The sequence below is a fragment of the Astyanax mexicanus genome, chromosome 6, assembly GCF_023375975.1.
Source record: "Astyanax mexicanus isolate ESR-SI-001 chromosome 6, AstMex3_surface, whole genome shotgun sequence".
Classification (NCBI taxonomy): Eukaryota; Metazoa; Chordata; class Actinopteri; order Characiformes; family Acestrorhamphidae; genus Astyanax; species Astyanax mexicanus.
The window spans coordinates 44,947,515-44,962,296 of NC_064413.1; the positions used below are offsets into that span (position 1 = coordinate 44,947,515).

At 40.4% G+C, this 14,782-nt stretch overlaps 1 protein-coding gene across 3 annotated transcripts in view; it reads right to left on the bottom strand.

Moving 5' to 3' along the window:
* Positions 1 to 14,782, bottom strand: part of nrp1a (neuropilin 1a) — a 93,106-nt gene that overhangs the window by 39,017 nt on the left and 39,307 nt on the right. For all 3 annotated transcript variants that reach the window (XM_007238653.4, XM_049480381.1, XM_049480380.1), the window contains 2 exons: positions 9,332 to 9,559; positions 4,594 to 4,749 (listed from right to left, as the gene is read on the bottom strand). In XM_007238653.4, the coding sequence (XP_007238715.2) occupies positions 4,594 to 4,749; positions 9,332 to 9,559 (384 nt within the window). The remainder of the gene's footprint in view (positions 1 to 4,593; positions 4,750 to 9,331; positions 9,560 to 14,782) is intronic.

Below are 14,782 nucleotides of genomic sequence, written 5' to 3' on the forward strand. Positions count from 1 at the left end.
GAAAAGTTATTTTTAATGGAAGCACTTTGGGAGTGTACTACATTAAGACATAAAGCTTTATTCATGAAACATTCAGTTTAAGCTCTTAACAAAAGCAGCAGGAGGAGTTATGGAGAACATGAAGGAAGTTTGCAGCCTGTTGGAAAAAGTTCCTCGCTCTGCACTTTATGCGTCTGGCTCACGTTAGGCCAGCTCTTCCTCAGGGCTCATCCTGCAAGAATGGAAAAATAGAAAAATGCCGTATATCACTCTTAACACCCCACCACCCAGGCGGGGGCATCTCGGGCTGTTTGTGTCGCTGTGGGGTAAATGACTACAGGCATGCTGTCCTGGTGTCTTGGGACAGAAAGGTCAGCATGAGTTCAAACCCCGACTGCCTATGGGGGCACTGTCCAGACGCTCACAGACAGGGTTGGGGGCGTTGCGGGGTGCAGAGGAGAAAGATGACCCGAGAGATGAGCTAATTAAGTGACCTGAGGTCAGCAAACATAAACATATGCACACGCACAAACTGAAACATTGCATGAGTTAGATCACTGATGAGCATTGCAGCTGAGTGCCTGGACCAAAAGCAGAGACGTGCCCAAAACATGTCCAAAGGCCCAAACATAATAAATTCTGAGCTTTTACAGATGCAATGTCAGGACGTGGGCTTGTACACATGATCCAGGTATATTATATATCATAAACGTCTAAAGAAAGCCTTGCAGTATTGTGAAATAATGTGAAAGATGTAAAGAAGTAAAAATGCTTAATGTAAGTTAAAGTAATGAACTTTTATCCCAAGTAATTTTAGACCATTGTATTGGGCCATTCATCATAATATGAGCACACGATACAAAGAGCAGCTGGAACATTTGGAGTTGTCCATCCAACCTCATACCTACCAAAAGAAGGAAAAACCTCCTTAAATCAACATTATGTAGAATTTAACCTTTAATTAGCAGCTTCAAAATCATTATGATGCCATTCCTTGTATTCTGTAATAAACAGAATTACATCTATTCATGTTACTCTAGGCTCCTTTTTGTAACTGCACTGTGTAACTTTGGTGAGGCGGGCACAACAACACTTTGTAAGATAGAGTGTGTAACCTGATTCATGATTAGTGTTTTGAAATCCTGTAATATTAACCAACTGCGATAGTCTACATGTTTCTTTCACTTCCATTGTTGTACTGAATAAAGCACTAGTTAATTAGGCCTGTTTTCTCTGGTGCACGCGCACTAATGCAGAGTAGATGAGTATACTCTCAAACTGCAGATAAATGCCTGAAGCTGCATTCTCTCTCTCTCTCTCTCTCTCTCTCTCTCTTTCACCTCCTCTCTCTCACACACACACACACACACACACATTTCATGGCCTAGAGACGCTGGTCTGGGCACTTGTAACAGATGGAATGAGCATCTGTGTTAGCTGATAGACAGCAGTTTGAGCAGCTCACACTGACTGTTCACACACTGGATCTCCGCATCTTCACACACACACACACACACACTGCATTGCATTACCTTCTCTCTCCATTTTTCTCCTTCTCTCGCTTTCTTATGAAAAAAAAGTTACATATGGTAAAGTTACATAAAGAACCATGTTGGTAATGCGAGAGGGAGATGTGAGAGGGTGAAGCACCTTTAAAAAGTTAAACCTTTTGTACCTTAGGTTTATAATTGTGTTATTATTTGTATTTTATTGTATTAACCACAATGATCTGTTAAACTGGAGTGACTTATGAGAGAACTGCTTGGAACATAATAGTAGTAGCTTCTGTCCCCTCACTTTTGGCATGTCACTGTATTACAAACAGGGTTCTTCTATTGAATCACTGAAAGAACTCTTTGTAGCACCACTATTTTTCGGATTGTGATACTTCTGTAATGAACTCTATACAAACACCATCACATCACATGGTTCCTGTTCACCTTTTTCTCTTTGTTTCTCCCTTTTTCTCTCTGTTTTTATTCTCAATCACTCCCTCATCCTGTTGTTCTCTCCTCTGCCTCTCTCTCTCTCAGAATAATCAGTAAATCAGTCAGAAGGTAGTCAGCAGATAAAGTGGTTACGTTTCTGTGCCTCCCTCACTTTGGGGATGAATATTTAACATCAGGCCATCTCCTCAGCTGTGTATCAGTGCCTCCTCCACAGCACCCTGCTAAGGCACAAAGGAGAGGAGGAGGCCCGTGGAATGTAAATTTATAGAGGTGATAAATAATTGATAACCTGCGTCTGCCCCTCACGGCTCCAGCCGAGAAGAAACAGAAGAAGCTCCAGCAGCAGAGAGTGGAGGAAAGCATTAGATAGTGATTTCAGGAGGGACTAACGGGGAAGCCTGTATTAAAAAACACAGCAAAAATGATTCAGCTTTCTTTGTTGGTTGTTGTGAGGAGCTTTCTAAACTGTCTGTCACACAAAACCCTTTAAAAATATTTAAAATGGTAACATTACAGGAGAAGAAAAACAATCGTATCTTTTCATGTATGTCAGTGTAAAAAGGTTTCATTCCAAGTCATTTTGGAGCTTTCAAATTCGTCTATTTCACACTGTGTCAATGTGAAAAATGGCAAAATGAAGATTCCACAATGATTTCATCTAAGTATTTTGTCACACACATACTCCTTTGTAGCATTTGGTGTATTTTAGGACAACAAATTAAAGGTTAGCTGTTTCAATTCTTGCTAGTTTGCCCCCCCAGAACTTTGTTTTACAGCCTCTGTTACTCTGCCTCAAATAACGATAAAACAATAAAGATTTAATTTTCTAATATGTACTATAATGGTGGGTGATCAATTATCTGAATGTAACTACTTACACTGATCACCACAGCAATGTACACCCCTCCAACTGGCTCCTTACCAAACGTCCTGCTCCTCACTAATCACAGCCTCGATTATCAAACTAAAACATTTTTTTATGTGTTAAGAAAGCGAGAAATCCACTGATATTAGCAGTAAGAAGAAAGCAGTTATTTTGGCAGTATTTGAAGCTTGCAGTCATTCTTTACATTGTGTTTTAGTTTTAGGGTGAATGGATCAACATACCATTAGCTTCAAAAATGACCTGGAATGAAATCTCTACATTGACTTTTCACTGAAATTATTTTTTTTTTCTTTTTCTGTAAGGAGAATTTTTGAAGATTCATAGTTTCTCCATGACAGCAATGATATAGAAGTAATATTATGGAAGTAGCTTGAAGATGACATGTGTAACTAACAACCACAGGCCTCTACGCTCAACCCAACGTTCCCCCAGAGAGAGGGGGGTCAGATTTACGAGGGTGGGGGCCTGTGTATGTAGTCTTGCTGGCGTGTTCACAAATGAAATTACTTTTTTAGTCACAACATTTCTCAAATTGGGGTGAAGAGGTGAAGCCCCTGGGTTAGTATGTAAAGAAGTGTCAGGGAGCTGTCTGGTTATATGTGTGCATTCATGTGTATGTGTGTGAATGTGTGTAAGTGTGTGTGAATGTGTGTAAGTGTGTGTGAATGTGTGTAAGTGTGTGTATGTGTGTACGCTAGCCTTCATAAAGCGAAGGAGATGGGCCATGACTCCTTACACATTCACTTAATGAAAGAGGGCCGCAGCTGAACAAGACGTGGTGATTTAATAACTTCCCACGATGCCTCATGTTATCTGTGTGTGGAGTGGGTAGGAGTGTGTGTATGTGTGTGTGTGTGTGAAACAGACTCTGGGTTCTCATTTATATTGCTCAGGCTATTACTTACAGCACTGCATGGGAAAGTCGGTGATGCAAACAGAAATATGGAGGTTTATGTGTATGTGGTGAGGGGAGTGGTGTACTGTTGCTTTCTGTTCTAATCTGTGTGAACAGTAAATGACTGCAACTCTCAACTTACAAATTACAAAAACACTGTGCAGTTCTCTAGTGTTACAGTCTTAAAAATGTAAGGGTTATTTGAGTGATGCCATGCTTTTTGGTTACCATTTTAAAGGTTTAAAGTGGCAGTCTGTATTATTTTGTTTCTGAAAACAGAAGCATTTCTAAGTGGAGAAAGGACAAAAAATTGGATTTAATGCGACCAGTTTGCTAAAACAACCATCCCTGCTAAGCCTATTTTGTTCATTCTAAAAACTGAGGTGTCGGGTTGCTTTTTGTGGGAGTTCTTCTGGTTGTGTCACGTGTTTTTACATACTTACATCACATGTACAGCCTATAAAAGAGGATCCGGCTCAGTTTAACTGAACACGAGCGGCTGGTGGAGCAATGGAGACTTCAGAAGAGCTCATTTACCCATAGTAAAATCGTAGGAGTAAAGCAAGCTCTGAAGCCAAAAAGGAACGGGATAGAGTCAGCGCTAAAACAAGGATTAATATCAGATTGGCGTTTGCTCTCTGACTGAAAATAACCTGGACTCAGATTCATCAACCCGTTATGAAGAGTTTGTTGTAAAATCAAAGACCTAATAACTTGTTCTGCCCTTTATACTGACCATTAAAGGTGGGACAAAATATTGTGAATATTGTGATAATATTGTATAGTGATATGCCCTGTGTTCTAACTCCTGTTGTCCACAGCTACCAAATAATGGTATAAAATAGTGATACAGTGATACAGTATGATGCGGTGTGGTTACTGACCTTCAGGAACAGTCCTCTCCAGCACAGTAAAGTTAGCGGAGAATCCTTCTTTAGCGATTGCACTGTCTGTGTTGATTGTCAAAGCCAAGATACCAGTGTAGGAGATGATTCTTCCTGGAGTATTCTGTCCACAGTACCTGCCGATGTATGGACCCACTAAAAAAGAGAAAGAAAAAGAAAGAGCAGGGATTATTAGTAAAATTATAGCAGTGAAAATAAAATGACTCATTTAATGTAATAAACACAACACTGACAGTTTGATAGCACAGTACAGTAACAGTTCATTTTATTTTACTTTACAGTCATAATTATCATCAGTTTCATAGGCCCTAAAATAGAACCTTGTGGCACCCTGCAAAACATATAGTGGGTTCAATTGGTTTAAAAAACTCAATATAAATTGCCTTTGTTTGCATTGTTGCTGGATATACTATTCAATACTGTTATTATATGAATGTATATGTATTTGAATGAGTAGTCACTTATTGCAAAATTGCTTTAAAAGTTATAACACACAATTTTTACCAGTAAAACATTATGTAGTGGGTGGTTTTCACAATTTTATACTTTCCTCTACAGTAGACTCCACCGTAATCAAATAATCCCACACTAAACGTGGGTCGAACAGTAAGTGTTAAAACTATTTTAAATGACAGCCATAGGAAGGTACTATAGAATAAAGCCCAGTAATGAAATATGTGCTGCTTAAGCCAGAATTTGCAGAGCTGAAGGACATACATTCACACTGGCCACTGACATTGGTTGACCTCCTATAGAGACGTGGGAAATCCACCGCACGCTTTCCACACCCCATTGTCACCATAATAATAAAAGCAAAGGCAGAAAAGTGCTGTTGAACAGAAGGCAAAGGCCTTGGTCCGTCTCTGGCTCTTTACAGTCATAAATTCCTGGGCTCTTTGTTGCAGCCTGGGCTGGTTTCGTCCCGAGGCAATTGCTGGTCACAGCCCAATAACTTCCCAAAAGTCCCTCCAATAGAAAGGAGAGGAAAAAAAGGCATAAGACAAACGAAGACGGAACAAAAAAAGAAAAAAGAGAGGAGGGAATGGCATGAAAGGATGGCAATAAACGCAAGGCCCGGCACACGTTCCATTGAGCAATGAGTCAATGAGCGTGTCTCAAATTCAAGAAAAAAAGGGAGGAGGGTGGAGAAAAAGGTAGTTAAAATAAAATAAATGTACAAGGAACCAGAAAAAAAAGAACAGCATAATTAAGAAAGCCAGCTTCAGCCAGCCTGTCTGTCCCCAGTCGATCTCCTTTCTTGTTCTTTCTCTGCTATCTCTCTCTCGCTCTCTCTCTCTCTTATCTGATTAGCAGCCTATGATCTGAGGGAAGTGACACACTCCTGCTTGGCTGAGCACATGCTCCACTCACACTCCTACAGATGAAAGAAACCTGTCGGCTGTGTGTGTGTTCTCAAGCTGACCAGACAGATTAATCTTCCCAGGTCTTTGTAAAAAGTGAAAAAGTGGGACCATGCATTCCAGATGTGAGCTCCATCCACCCATCTGTCCATCTGCAGGCTGGCTCCATAAGCTAAGGCTGTTTTCTGTGTTTTCTATTTCAGGGAGTGATGTACTTTAGATCGTATATACTGTCAGTATCAGGGAGAACCTGGAGTTGGATTCACCTATTTTAATTCATTTGACACTTTTACCACCTCTATTTATGTGACAACCTGTGAAAATACACTGAATGGACAAAAGCATGGGAATAACTGCTTACTAATTGTTTTTTTTCCCCTGAAATCAAGGCTATTAAAAATTGTTATTGAGTCATTAATGCCTCTTCTCTCCAAGGAATAAGAAATGTACATAATTTCTGGACGGATTTATTTGTATCAACTGACAAGAACATTAGTATGGTCAGTTTATTGGATGATTATCACACCATTTTACTCCCAAATCTCTCTAAATTCATACCAAAAGTTTTGGATGGAGCACCATCCTTCCAGACAATGCAGTCCCAAATAAATAAAGAAATAATATTTCCCACAAACATCTTGATTTTCCAGGACCCTACCACCACCCCCTCCCAATTGATCTACTGGATCTATCGCTATTCAGTGTTCTGGGAAGTCATTAGCATGACAAATCCATGGTTAGCATTTCAAATCCATGTTTAGGCTAATGCATGCTAAGCTCAGGGGTTTATTTGCTTGAGTTCAGGATTTCTCTGGAATCTTTTGCAGATTGTATTTAAGAGGTAAGAGTATATAATGATTATAATTCATAGATTTACAGATCAGATTTTAGGAGTAGTAACAAACATGTTTACTCCATTAGCTTGATTAGCATGCTAATAACCATCACTTCAGATAAAATAATCCCTCTAAATTTATAGCCTATGTTCAACCTGCAGGTCTAGAATGGCTGTCATTTCCTTGGTTCTGCCACGTTTAATGGTAATACCTTCTACTGCAGGTCTAGAATGCCTGCTAAAGCTTTGGTCCTGCTAGATTCTGCTAAATACTAAATTTTCTACTTTAGCTTAGCAAGCCAATAATAGCTTGAAACAGGTAGCTGAAGTAAACATAACCTCTAAGGGATGCAAAAAAATAAAATAAAAAACAGCAGGTCCAGCTGATGGCTCTTGAAGTCTGTAAATCTGCTACAAGAGTGGGCAGTGGAATGGGGGATTACCCCCCTTGTCCCCCTGGAGCTCCATGGGAGTCCTGTCTCACGTCTCCCAGCCTTTCCACGCTAATGCACTATTGATTGGTGTGGCTCCACAGGTAATGCAGCTCGAGTCTGAGTTGGAGAAACAAGTCGTGGCGAAACCTCAGAGCCTTCAGCCTGGCCTTTAAAACCCTTTTTTAAAACCCTGTTCTTCACCTCACTCACCTCCTCCCCTTTCAATGTGACAGAACACTCATGGGACGCCTCATAGGACATCCTATGGTAATTTGTCTATTTCAGGTTTTTCAACATTTCTGGACTTCTTTTAAGAACCATTGTGTAGTCGTGTTTAATGGCACACATAAAAATATTGTTCAGATGGAGAAAAAAAGGTGCGTGAATGGGTGTTGAATTTAAAGCAGCTGATGTCACCCATTATAAGGGCTGTCCATAAACATTTGGACAGATCGTGTCTCATCTCATAATGAAATGCTAAAATCCTTCATAATTGAAAACTACTTATCACAGATCACAGATTTCTATCACAGGTGCCACCTTTCTGTGTTCTTCTTCACCTCTATAAATAAAAAGGGTGATAATAAAGTGAAATCTGCGGAAAGCCTTCGGGGGTTGGCAGACTTCATTCCTAATTTGGATGCCAGTCTGCTTGTGATAGCCTATCTAGCTTTCACAGATAAGAACAGCCCCCAGATCTGTAACTCTCTTGGGCGAAAGAGAAGGGTTTGCATTATGTGTGTTATTCCGTGTTATTCTTAAGTTTTTATCAGATCTTCAGTGATTATAACAGCACACCTGAGACAGATGTATGTGGTGGTGCAGTAACTTAATAATTTATAAGTTGTTTTGACCAGAGAAGGATGGATCTCCCCATGAGAGTGTTGGTTCCTCCCAAGGTTTCTTCCTGCTGCCTTCAGTTTGGTAACCGGAGGTTTTATGTTTTTATGTTTCTATGTTCTATGCGTTGTAGATCTCTTGTCTTATTACTGGATCCCTGTACAGCTGCTTTGTGCTACACTGATAAATTTAACTTGCTTTACTGTGTAAATCATTACATTATGCTTTAAATACCCAGGCAGATGATAAGCTGTTTATCAGACTTTAAAAGATGACTACTCATCTAAACTGTTAAATTTACGTTATACACCGTGGGAAAAAAACAGATCCTAAAGCACCACTCTTATTCTGTGAAGTTAAATATAGGCCAGTGTGTCTATCAGCCGTATTCTCTGCGAGCTAGTACTGTTTGTGCGTCAGACAGAGCCCAGATAAGGCCTCCACTATCTGGACCCTGGTTCGGAGGAGGTTTTGTTTTGCTTTGCCTTGAGCAGTGCTGTTTTAGGGCCAGAATTTCCGTCCATTCTCCCCAGAGATCAATCGCGCTGCATTGTTAGAGAGTGATAGCATCTACTCACGCTGATAAATGTCCGAATTCACAAGGACAAGGTCACCCTGCTGACCTTTAGCCTTACACTGGGCAGACAGAGAGAGATGGGGGTGTGGGGGGGCGGCACAATGTCTCTATTGTGTTTGTAGGGACCAGCCCAGAGAACATGAAACTATAGGACAGAGAGTGGCTGTGTTATAGGCAGGGGTATCAACTGGATCAAAGCATTATCCAGAGTTAAACAGAGTGTGTGTATGTGTGTCGGTGGACAAGTGGTTGGATCTGCATTTCCATTACATTTTTCTGGTGTGTGTTTAAATAAGAACCATAATTAACCCTTAATTCTTAGGCTTATTAGAGTCAACATGAACATGTATACGTATTTTCAAGGGACACCTGCTCATTAACTGGTAAAAAGAGTTTTGTTGTATTGTTTTCATGGCTTTCTACTACATTTTGGAGAACTCTTTTGAGGATTTATGTTAAATATTGGATGGAGCACCATCATTTCAAATAATAATGCTCCAAAGCTTTACAAACCACTAAACTCATGCCTTGGTATATAGTGAGAGCTATTCATGCACTTCTATATCTATTTTCTGTGTTCTGTATCTTCTCAAACTAACAAAGCTCTACTGCTTCATTTCTCTGTCTGGCCGATTCCCACAAGCCACAAGGTGTTGTCAGGGTGACCCACCTCCAGGGAAGCCGTCCCAGATCTCCAGGCGGTCGTAACGGCAGAAGACTCCAGCGGGAGGCTGTGTGTCGGGCTCCAGCTCAAAGCTCTCGAACTCCAGGATGATCTCCGACATCTTGGGGGCGAAGATCATGAATGTGCAGTCCAGGTTGTTGGGGTATTTCTCAGGGAAACCTGGAGACTTGATGACCCCGTTCTTAGAGGTGAAGTTTCTCGAGCATTCTGGGCCTAAAAGAGAAAGAGAGATAAAGATAGAATAAGAATAAACAAAAATGACATAATGAATTTACTTAAATTACTGAATCATTGTACAGTGAAATTTAGTTAGCAGATCATTGCCAACAATAAAAATTATTGTCTATTTCTGATGATCCATTTATCATGCAATGTTTGCACATAGTAAATGCTTATTTATGCTCAATAAATCTGTCAGTAGTATTTGTGAACATTTGCAGAGCAATACCAATGTTCACTATGGGGGCAGTGTAGCCAATAGTTTCAAGTGAAACTGGCAGAGAAGGTTATGGTGGAGGTTTTAACAAGATATACTGGAACAAAAATTATTTGTATCACTGTTTTTTTTTCAAAGAGTTATGCCATGCTTCATTGTTCTTCCAACTGTCCCTGTCTGTGTGCAAAGACACATCATAATTAAGGGACAACCTGGGGAAGTTGAAAAATGTTCAACTGAATTTGTAGCTCTGTCACAGTGTTTGTTTAGCAACAGCTTAGCTTGTTGCTAAATTGTAGCTACAAATGACATACTCCTATTGGAAATGACTGGACATCTCTTGCTCTGTAGTTTGCTAATATGAACACAGGGTTAGAGAGTATAACTGAGCCTCAAATAGTGCAGTACAGCAGCACACATATGGCACATATGGTAGTTTAACACTGTTAACACTGTTTACAATGCTAACACCAACACTAATACCACTTTTAGCAGCAGTGCAAGACCCAGCTATGCGAACCTTACGAGAAAGAAAGAGCAAAAGACTCATTTTAGTGCTGTTTTGTTCTCAGAAAACAAAAAGACTGCAGAGGGGTGTGCAAACAGCACGGGAAAGACGTGGTGGTCCATATTGTTTAGCTCCATGACTGCAGTGTTTACGGTGCGTGGAGAAGCAGGAGGAGGAGGAGGCCCACCCTGAAGCCTGTGGCTGTGCTGAACGCGGGTGTGTGGGGGCTAATGGGGGCTGAGCATGAGTGGAAAAGCCCGTTTATATATTAGAGATTGTATTTCTAAATCCTAAGAGGGCATATTAAAGTTACAACAATCATGGCAAAATAATGACTTTTGAGGCAGCGAAACAGGCAATGACTCATTATAAGCTTTCATTCGCTCTCTCTAGTGTATCGTGTGGATTCAATGTGTGTGTGTGCATTCATATGTGTGTGTGTGTGTGTATACACAGAGCGAATACTGAAAGGCTTCAATCAGCAGCTCAGGACTGTGGAAGCCCTAAAGTAAACATGGCAGTCAGATCGTGTTCCAAAGCAGTGCCCCGCTCTACATCATTACAAGCCTGTCTAACATATGAGAGAGGAAAATTAAAGCCTTCTACAGACACACACACACTCACACACACACACACACACACGCACACACACTCACACTCACACACTTACACACACACATACTTTTGCTGCATTTTTATAACAGCGAGTCATAACATTTACCCAGACACCCCAAGAGAGCTAGCTTTCCGCCGGCACAGGGTGTCACTTCAGTTCACACATACAACACATCAGCATGTTCGGTTTACATCACAGCCGCCAGATTAACACGGTATAAAGTAACGAGGCACAGGACTCATGACACGAGTGCAGAAATACGCTCTCATCATGCTGTAATGTAGAGCTGACAGCATCACCACTTAACACTGCAGCATAAAAGGGTATTACTGCCACGGCTAATAACTTGAAGGACTGTGTTTATTAACAGTGGAGAACTGTCCAGAAGTGCAATGTGAAGTTCAACAGAGAGTGGAAATGAAGAGAAGACTGATTAGAATGTTAGGGTAGGATAAATGAACAGCAGAAACGTTATAAAGTAAATTGGTTCATATGATATAGCATCAAAAAAAAAACATACTGTACACATACGTAGACATTACAGAGGTGGGCCAATGTAATGTTAGGCGTCTTGCCCAAGGACTCATATTGGTGTGTCACAGTATAGTTACCCAGACCGGGCATTGAAGCCAATCTCTCACATGATGTGGTAGCTCATAAGCAACGGTGGTGTTATCCACTGCGCCATACCAATCACCAGAGAGTGGACTTTTAGAAAGGTACTAAAAGACCTCAAAAGGTATCCTCTGGTTTTTAGTACCTGAGTGTCCACATGATATAATGGAAAGCAGCAGTTGGACCAGGTGATCTTACACTGATCTAAGGTGCATGGGAAAATGGGTACAAATGGGCTTTTCTACTAGTTCATGACTGACCAAACTCAGACCAAAGCACAATAGTCGGACCAGCACCTTGTGTTGTGACATGCTTCTCTTGTAACCCATTTGTTAAGTAGCTGATTACCCAGATCAGATGTGTTGGGAGCAAGGTGAACACTAAAAATGTGCAAGGTTAGAGGTTCTACTGGACCAGGATTGGGAACCACTAGTCTACATTGCCCTCGAGCATTGATAAGATTTATGAGCCACCCTGTGGTTTTTGGTTTGTCTCTACTTGAACCTATGTTGGTAGGTTCTCAGCATTGCTGACTTAAAGAATCCCACAAGTCTTGACAAAAATATGTTGACTACGTAATCAGATCATTTTCTTTATGCCTGCCCATTTCCACATCATCCAACATGTTGTCTCTTAGACTAAACTGTTCAATTTGTATCTAAATGATTTTCCAGATCTTGACATGTGCTGCTGTAATGAGGCAATCGACATTATTTACTTTGTCTATGTGTTGTCATGATGTTTTGGTGTGTTCTTTGCTCATTTGTGTGTTTCTATATGTTATAGTAATAATATGCTTGATTATATAGTATGTAGTCTATTTTAGGATCAGTGTCTAAGACTGTGTCTAAGAGGTTTTGATGAGCTTTATTTAGCTCTTATGTTAACCGAATAATTTTGGACTAAATGTTGAAGGTAAAGAATAAACAGAGAGAGAGAGAGAGAGGCAGAGAGAGAGAGAGAGAGAGAGAGAGAGAAAGAGAGAGAGAGAGAGAAAGTATTAGTGAAAGTAAAAGCAGTGTGTTGTGTGCTGAGAGGGTTCAAGCTGCTTTAGTGGAAGCTGTAAAGTGTTGTCTGCCTCTCTGTCTCTCTGTGTGTCATTTAGATCACTGGGCCTTTTGCTCAGGACCATCAGCAGCACTTCAGCTTGTCCCACTCTCACACCAAAACGCCACCTGACTGCCTCTCTCCCCGTCCCTTTAGCTGCTTTTACTCCTCTAAAGTAAATGGCTGGTGCAGAGGTTTGAGGCTAAAGTGAGTTGACATTTAGTACCTTGCTAAAAGTTGAGTTTCAAACAGTAGCGGATTGCTCGCCCTCTCTTTCACTTCAGCTTTAGTTTATTTCCTGTGTTTACTCTGCCTCTATTCTTTTTTTCACATTTTTTCAAGTAAAAATTGAAAAAGCTTTTTTTTTTTTTTTTTTTTTTGCGACATGACACATTTATTAAGGTACCACAGAAGGCTTTTACTGAGCATTTAAGATATTCTTTGATACATTAAAAGTAAATATGTGAGTGATTAAAACAAAAAATGGTCAGATGCAGCTTCACAAGCCTATTTATCACCCTGTTATTTTGCCACAAAATGAAACATGCTGATGTTTCTAGTGTGGCGAGCTTATTAAAAACACAACACAAAAACAACAAAAGATTCTGCTCTGATTGGCTGGTTTACATCACCATGCCAGCTTATTGCAGTCATATTGCATAGCCTAGACTAGTAATGTATTAAGACCAATTGTCCAGTCTCTCCATTGGCTTCACCACGTTTATTTTTGTTTTGCTCCTGTTGGAGTAGCATTGGCTTTTAGCCTATTTTTAGCCTGTTTTTTTTTAATCCTGCTAAGGTAGCTTTTCAATTTAGCTTTGAAAGGCTTTCACTAGTGGGCTGATTCTATGTATTCTATGTTTTTTGAGTCGTAAATATATAACAAACTGGCCCATTTAACAGCCCTGCTTTCTCTAAGCAGGATAAAATATTATTTCAGGTTTATGGTGGGTTAGTTCCATATATAAATGATTAACTATGCAAAGTTAAATACCGCTATTGATGATTTACAGAACATATGGATATTATGTAGAGTATGTAGAGCTCACAAATCATCTTACTAGAACACAGGTTTTTTTTTTTTTAAGGTTTTAGACGCCAACACAGTTTGATGGTTTTACTGCTCAGACACATCCGCAAAACCTGACAATTAGCAGATGACTAGATGACTTGAACCAGGTGTGTTTAAGCACGGAAATTGCCTGTGCTGGACATCAACCCGCCCACCCACTTTACCATCCCCAGGCAAAACTATACAGCCTTGTTCTAATTATAAAAAATCTACCTGCCAATGTATTAATAGCTAATTCACTAACCACTACCAATTCAATCAATTACAATATACTTGACAATACATTAATTGGCAACTAATTACTGTTTATACATCGACAGTACTTACATTGGTGGTTCCTGCAGCTTCAAACTTTATGACTTGTGACATAGTTCATATAAAGCAGAACTAAACGAGGCCTATTTCATTAAAAGCTGTGGTGCAAAGCTCTCAGCTCTGTTTATTAGTTTCAAACACCATCTCTTGTCTCGCTCTTTAAGCGAGCACACACTCCTGAACTGGACTTAAAGTCTTGACCTAAATGTGTATAGTCAGAAATCCCACCCTGACCTCTCTATAGGCAATCAGACCCCAGCAGTGTGACACAGAAAGCTGTTAAGATAAGAGCACTGCACTAATATGTCTTTCTTCTGCACCAAATCAATCTCTGCCTTGCCCTTTCACTCCCTCTCCCTCCTTCTTTCTCTCTCTCCTGGCCTGTTTGCCTCTCTTTCTTGCTTTTCTCTCTCTCTCTCTCCCTTTCCGTGCAGTAATTGCATGTTATCACTCTGCCCCCCCACCCCACCATTCCGTCCAGACGCTGAAAGCGGACACGCCGGGGTCACGTCCGCAGACACTCCAGCCCTTTATATTTGTGTGCCTGCGCTGTGAAAGCATGACTACCACACATTCAAGAGATTAAGATATGAAATCTGACGAGGATTTTCAGCCTTTAGCTCGACTGCTGTTGGGTGTATCTGCACACAGATCAGTTCTGTAGCTGGAGCTTCACCAGCCAATACTTCATCCAGTACTGGACCTGGATTTTTTAAACTGGGAATACTGGGAATACTGTGCCTGTACTGGACTTTTTGATTATTTTTTTTCACATAACTGTAAAAAAAAAAAAAACATCATATGAATCTGGCAGTTGTTCTTTATAT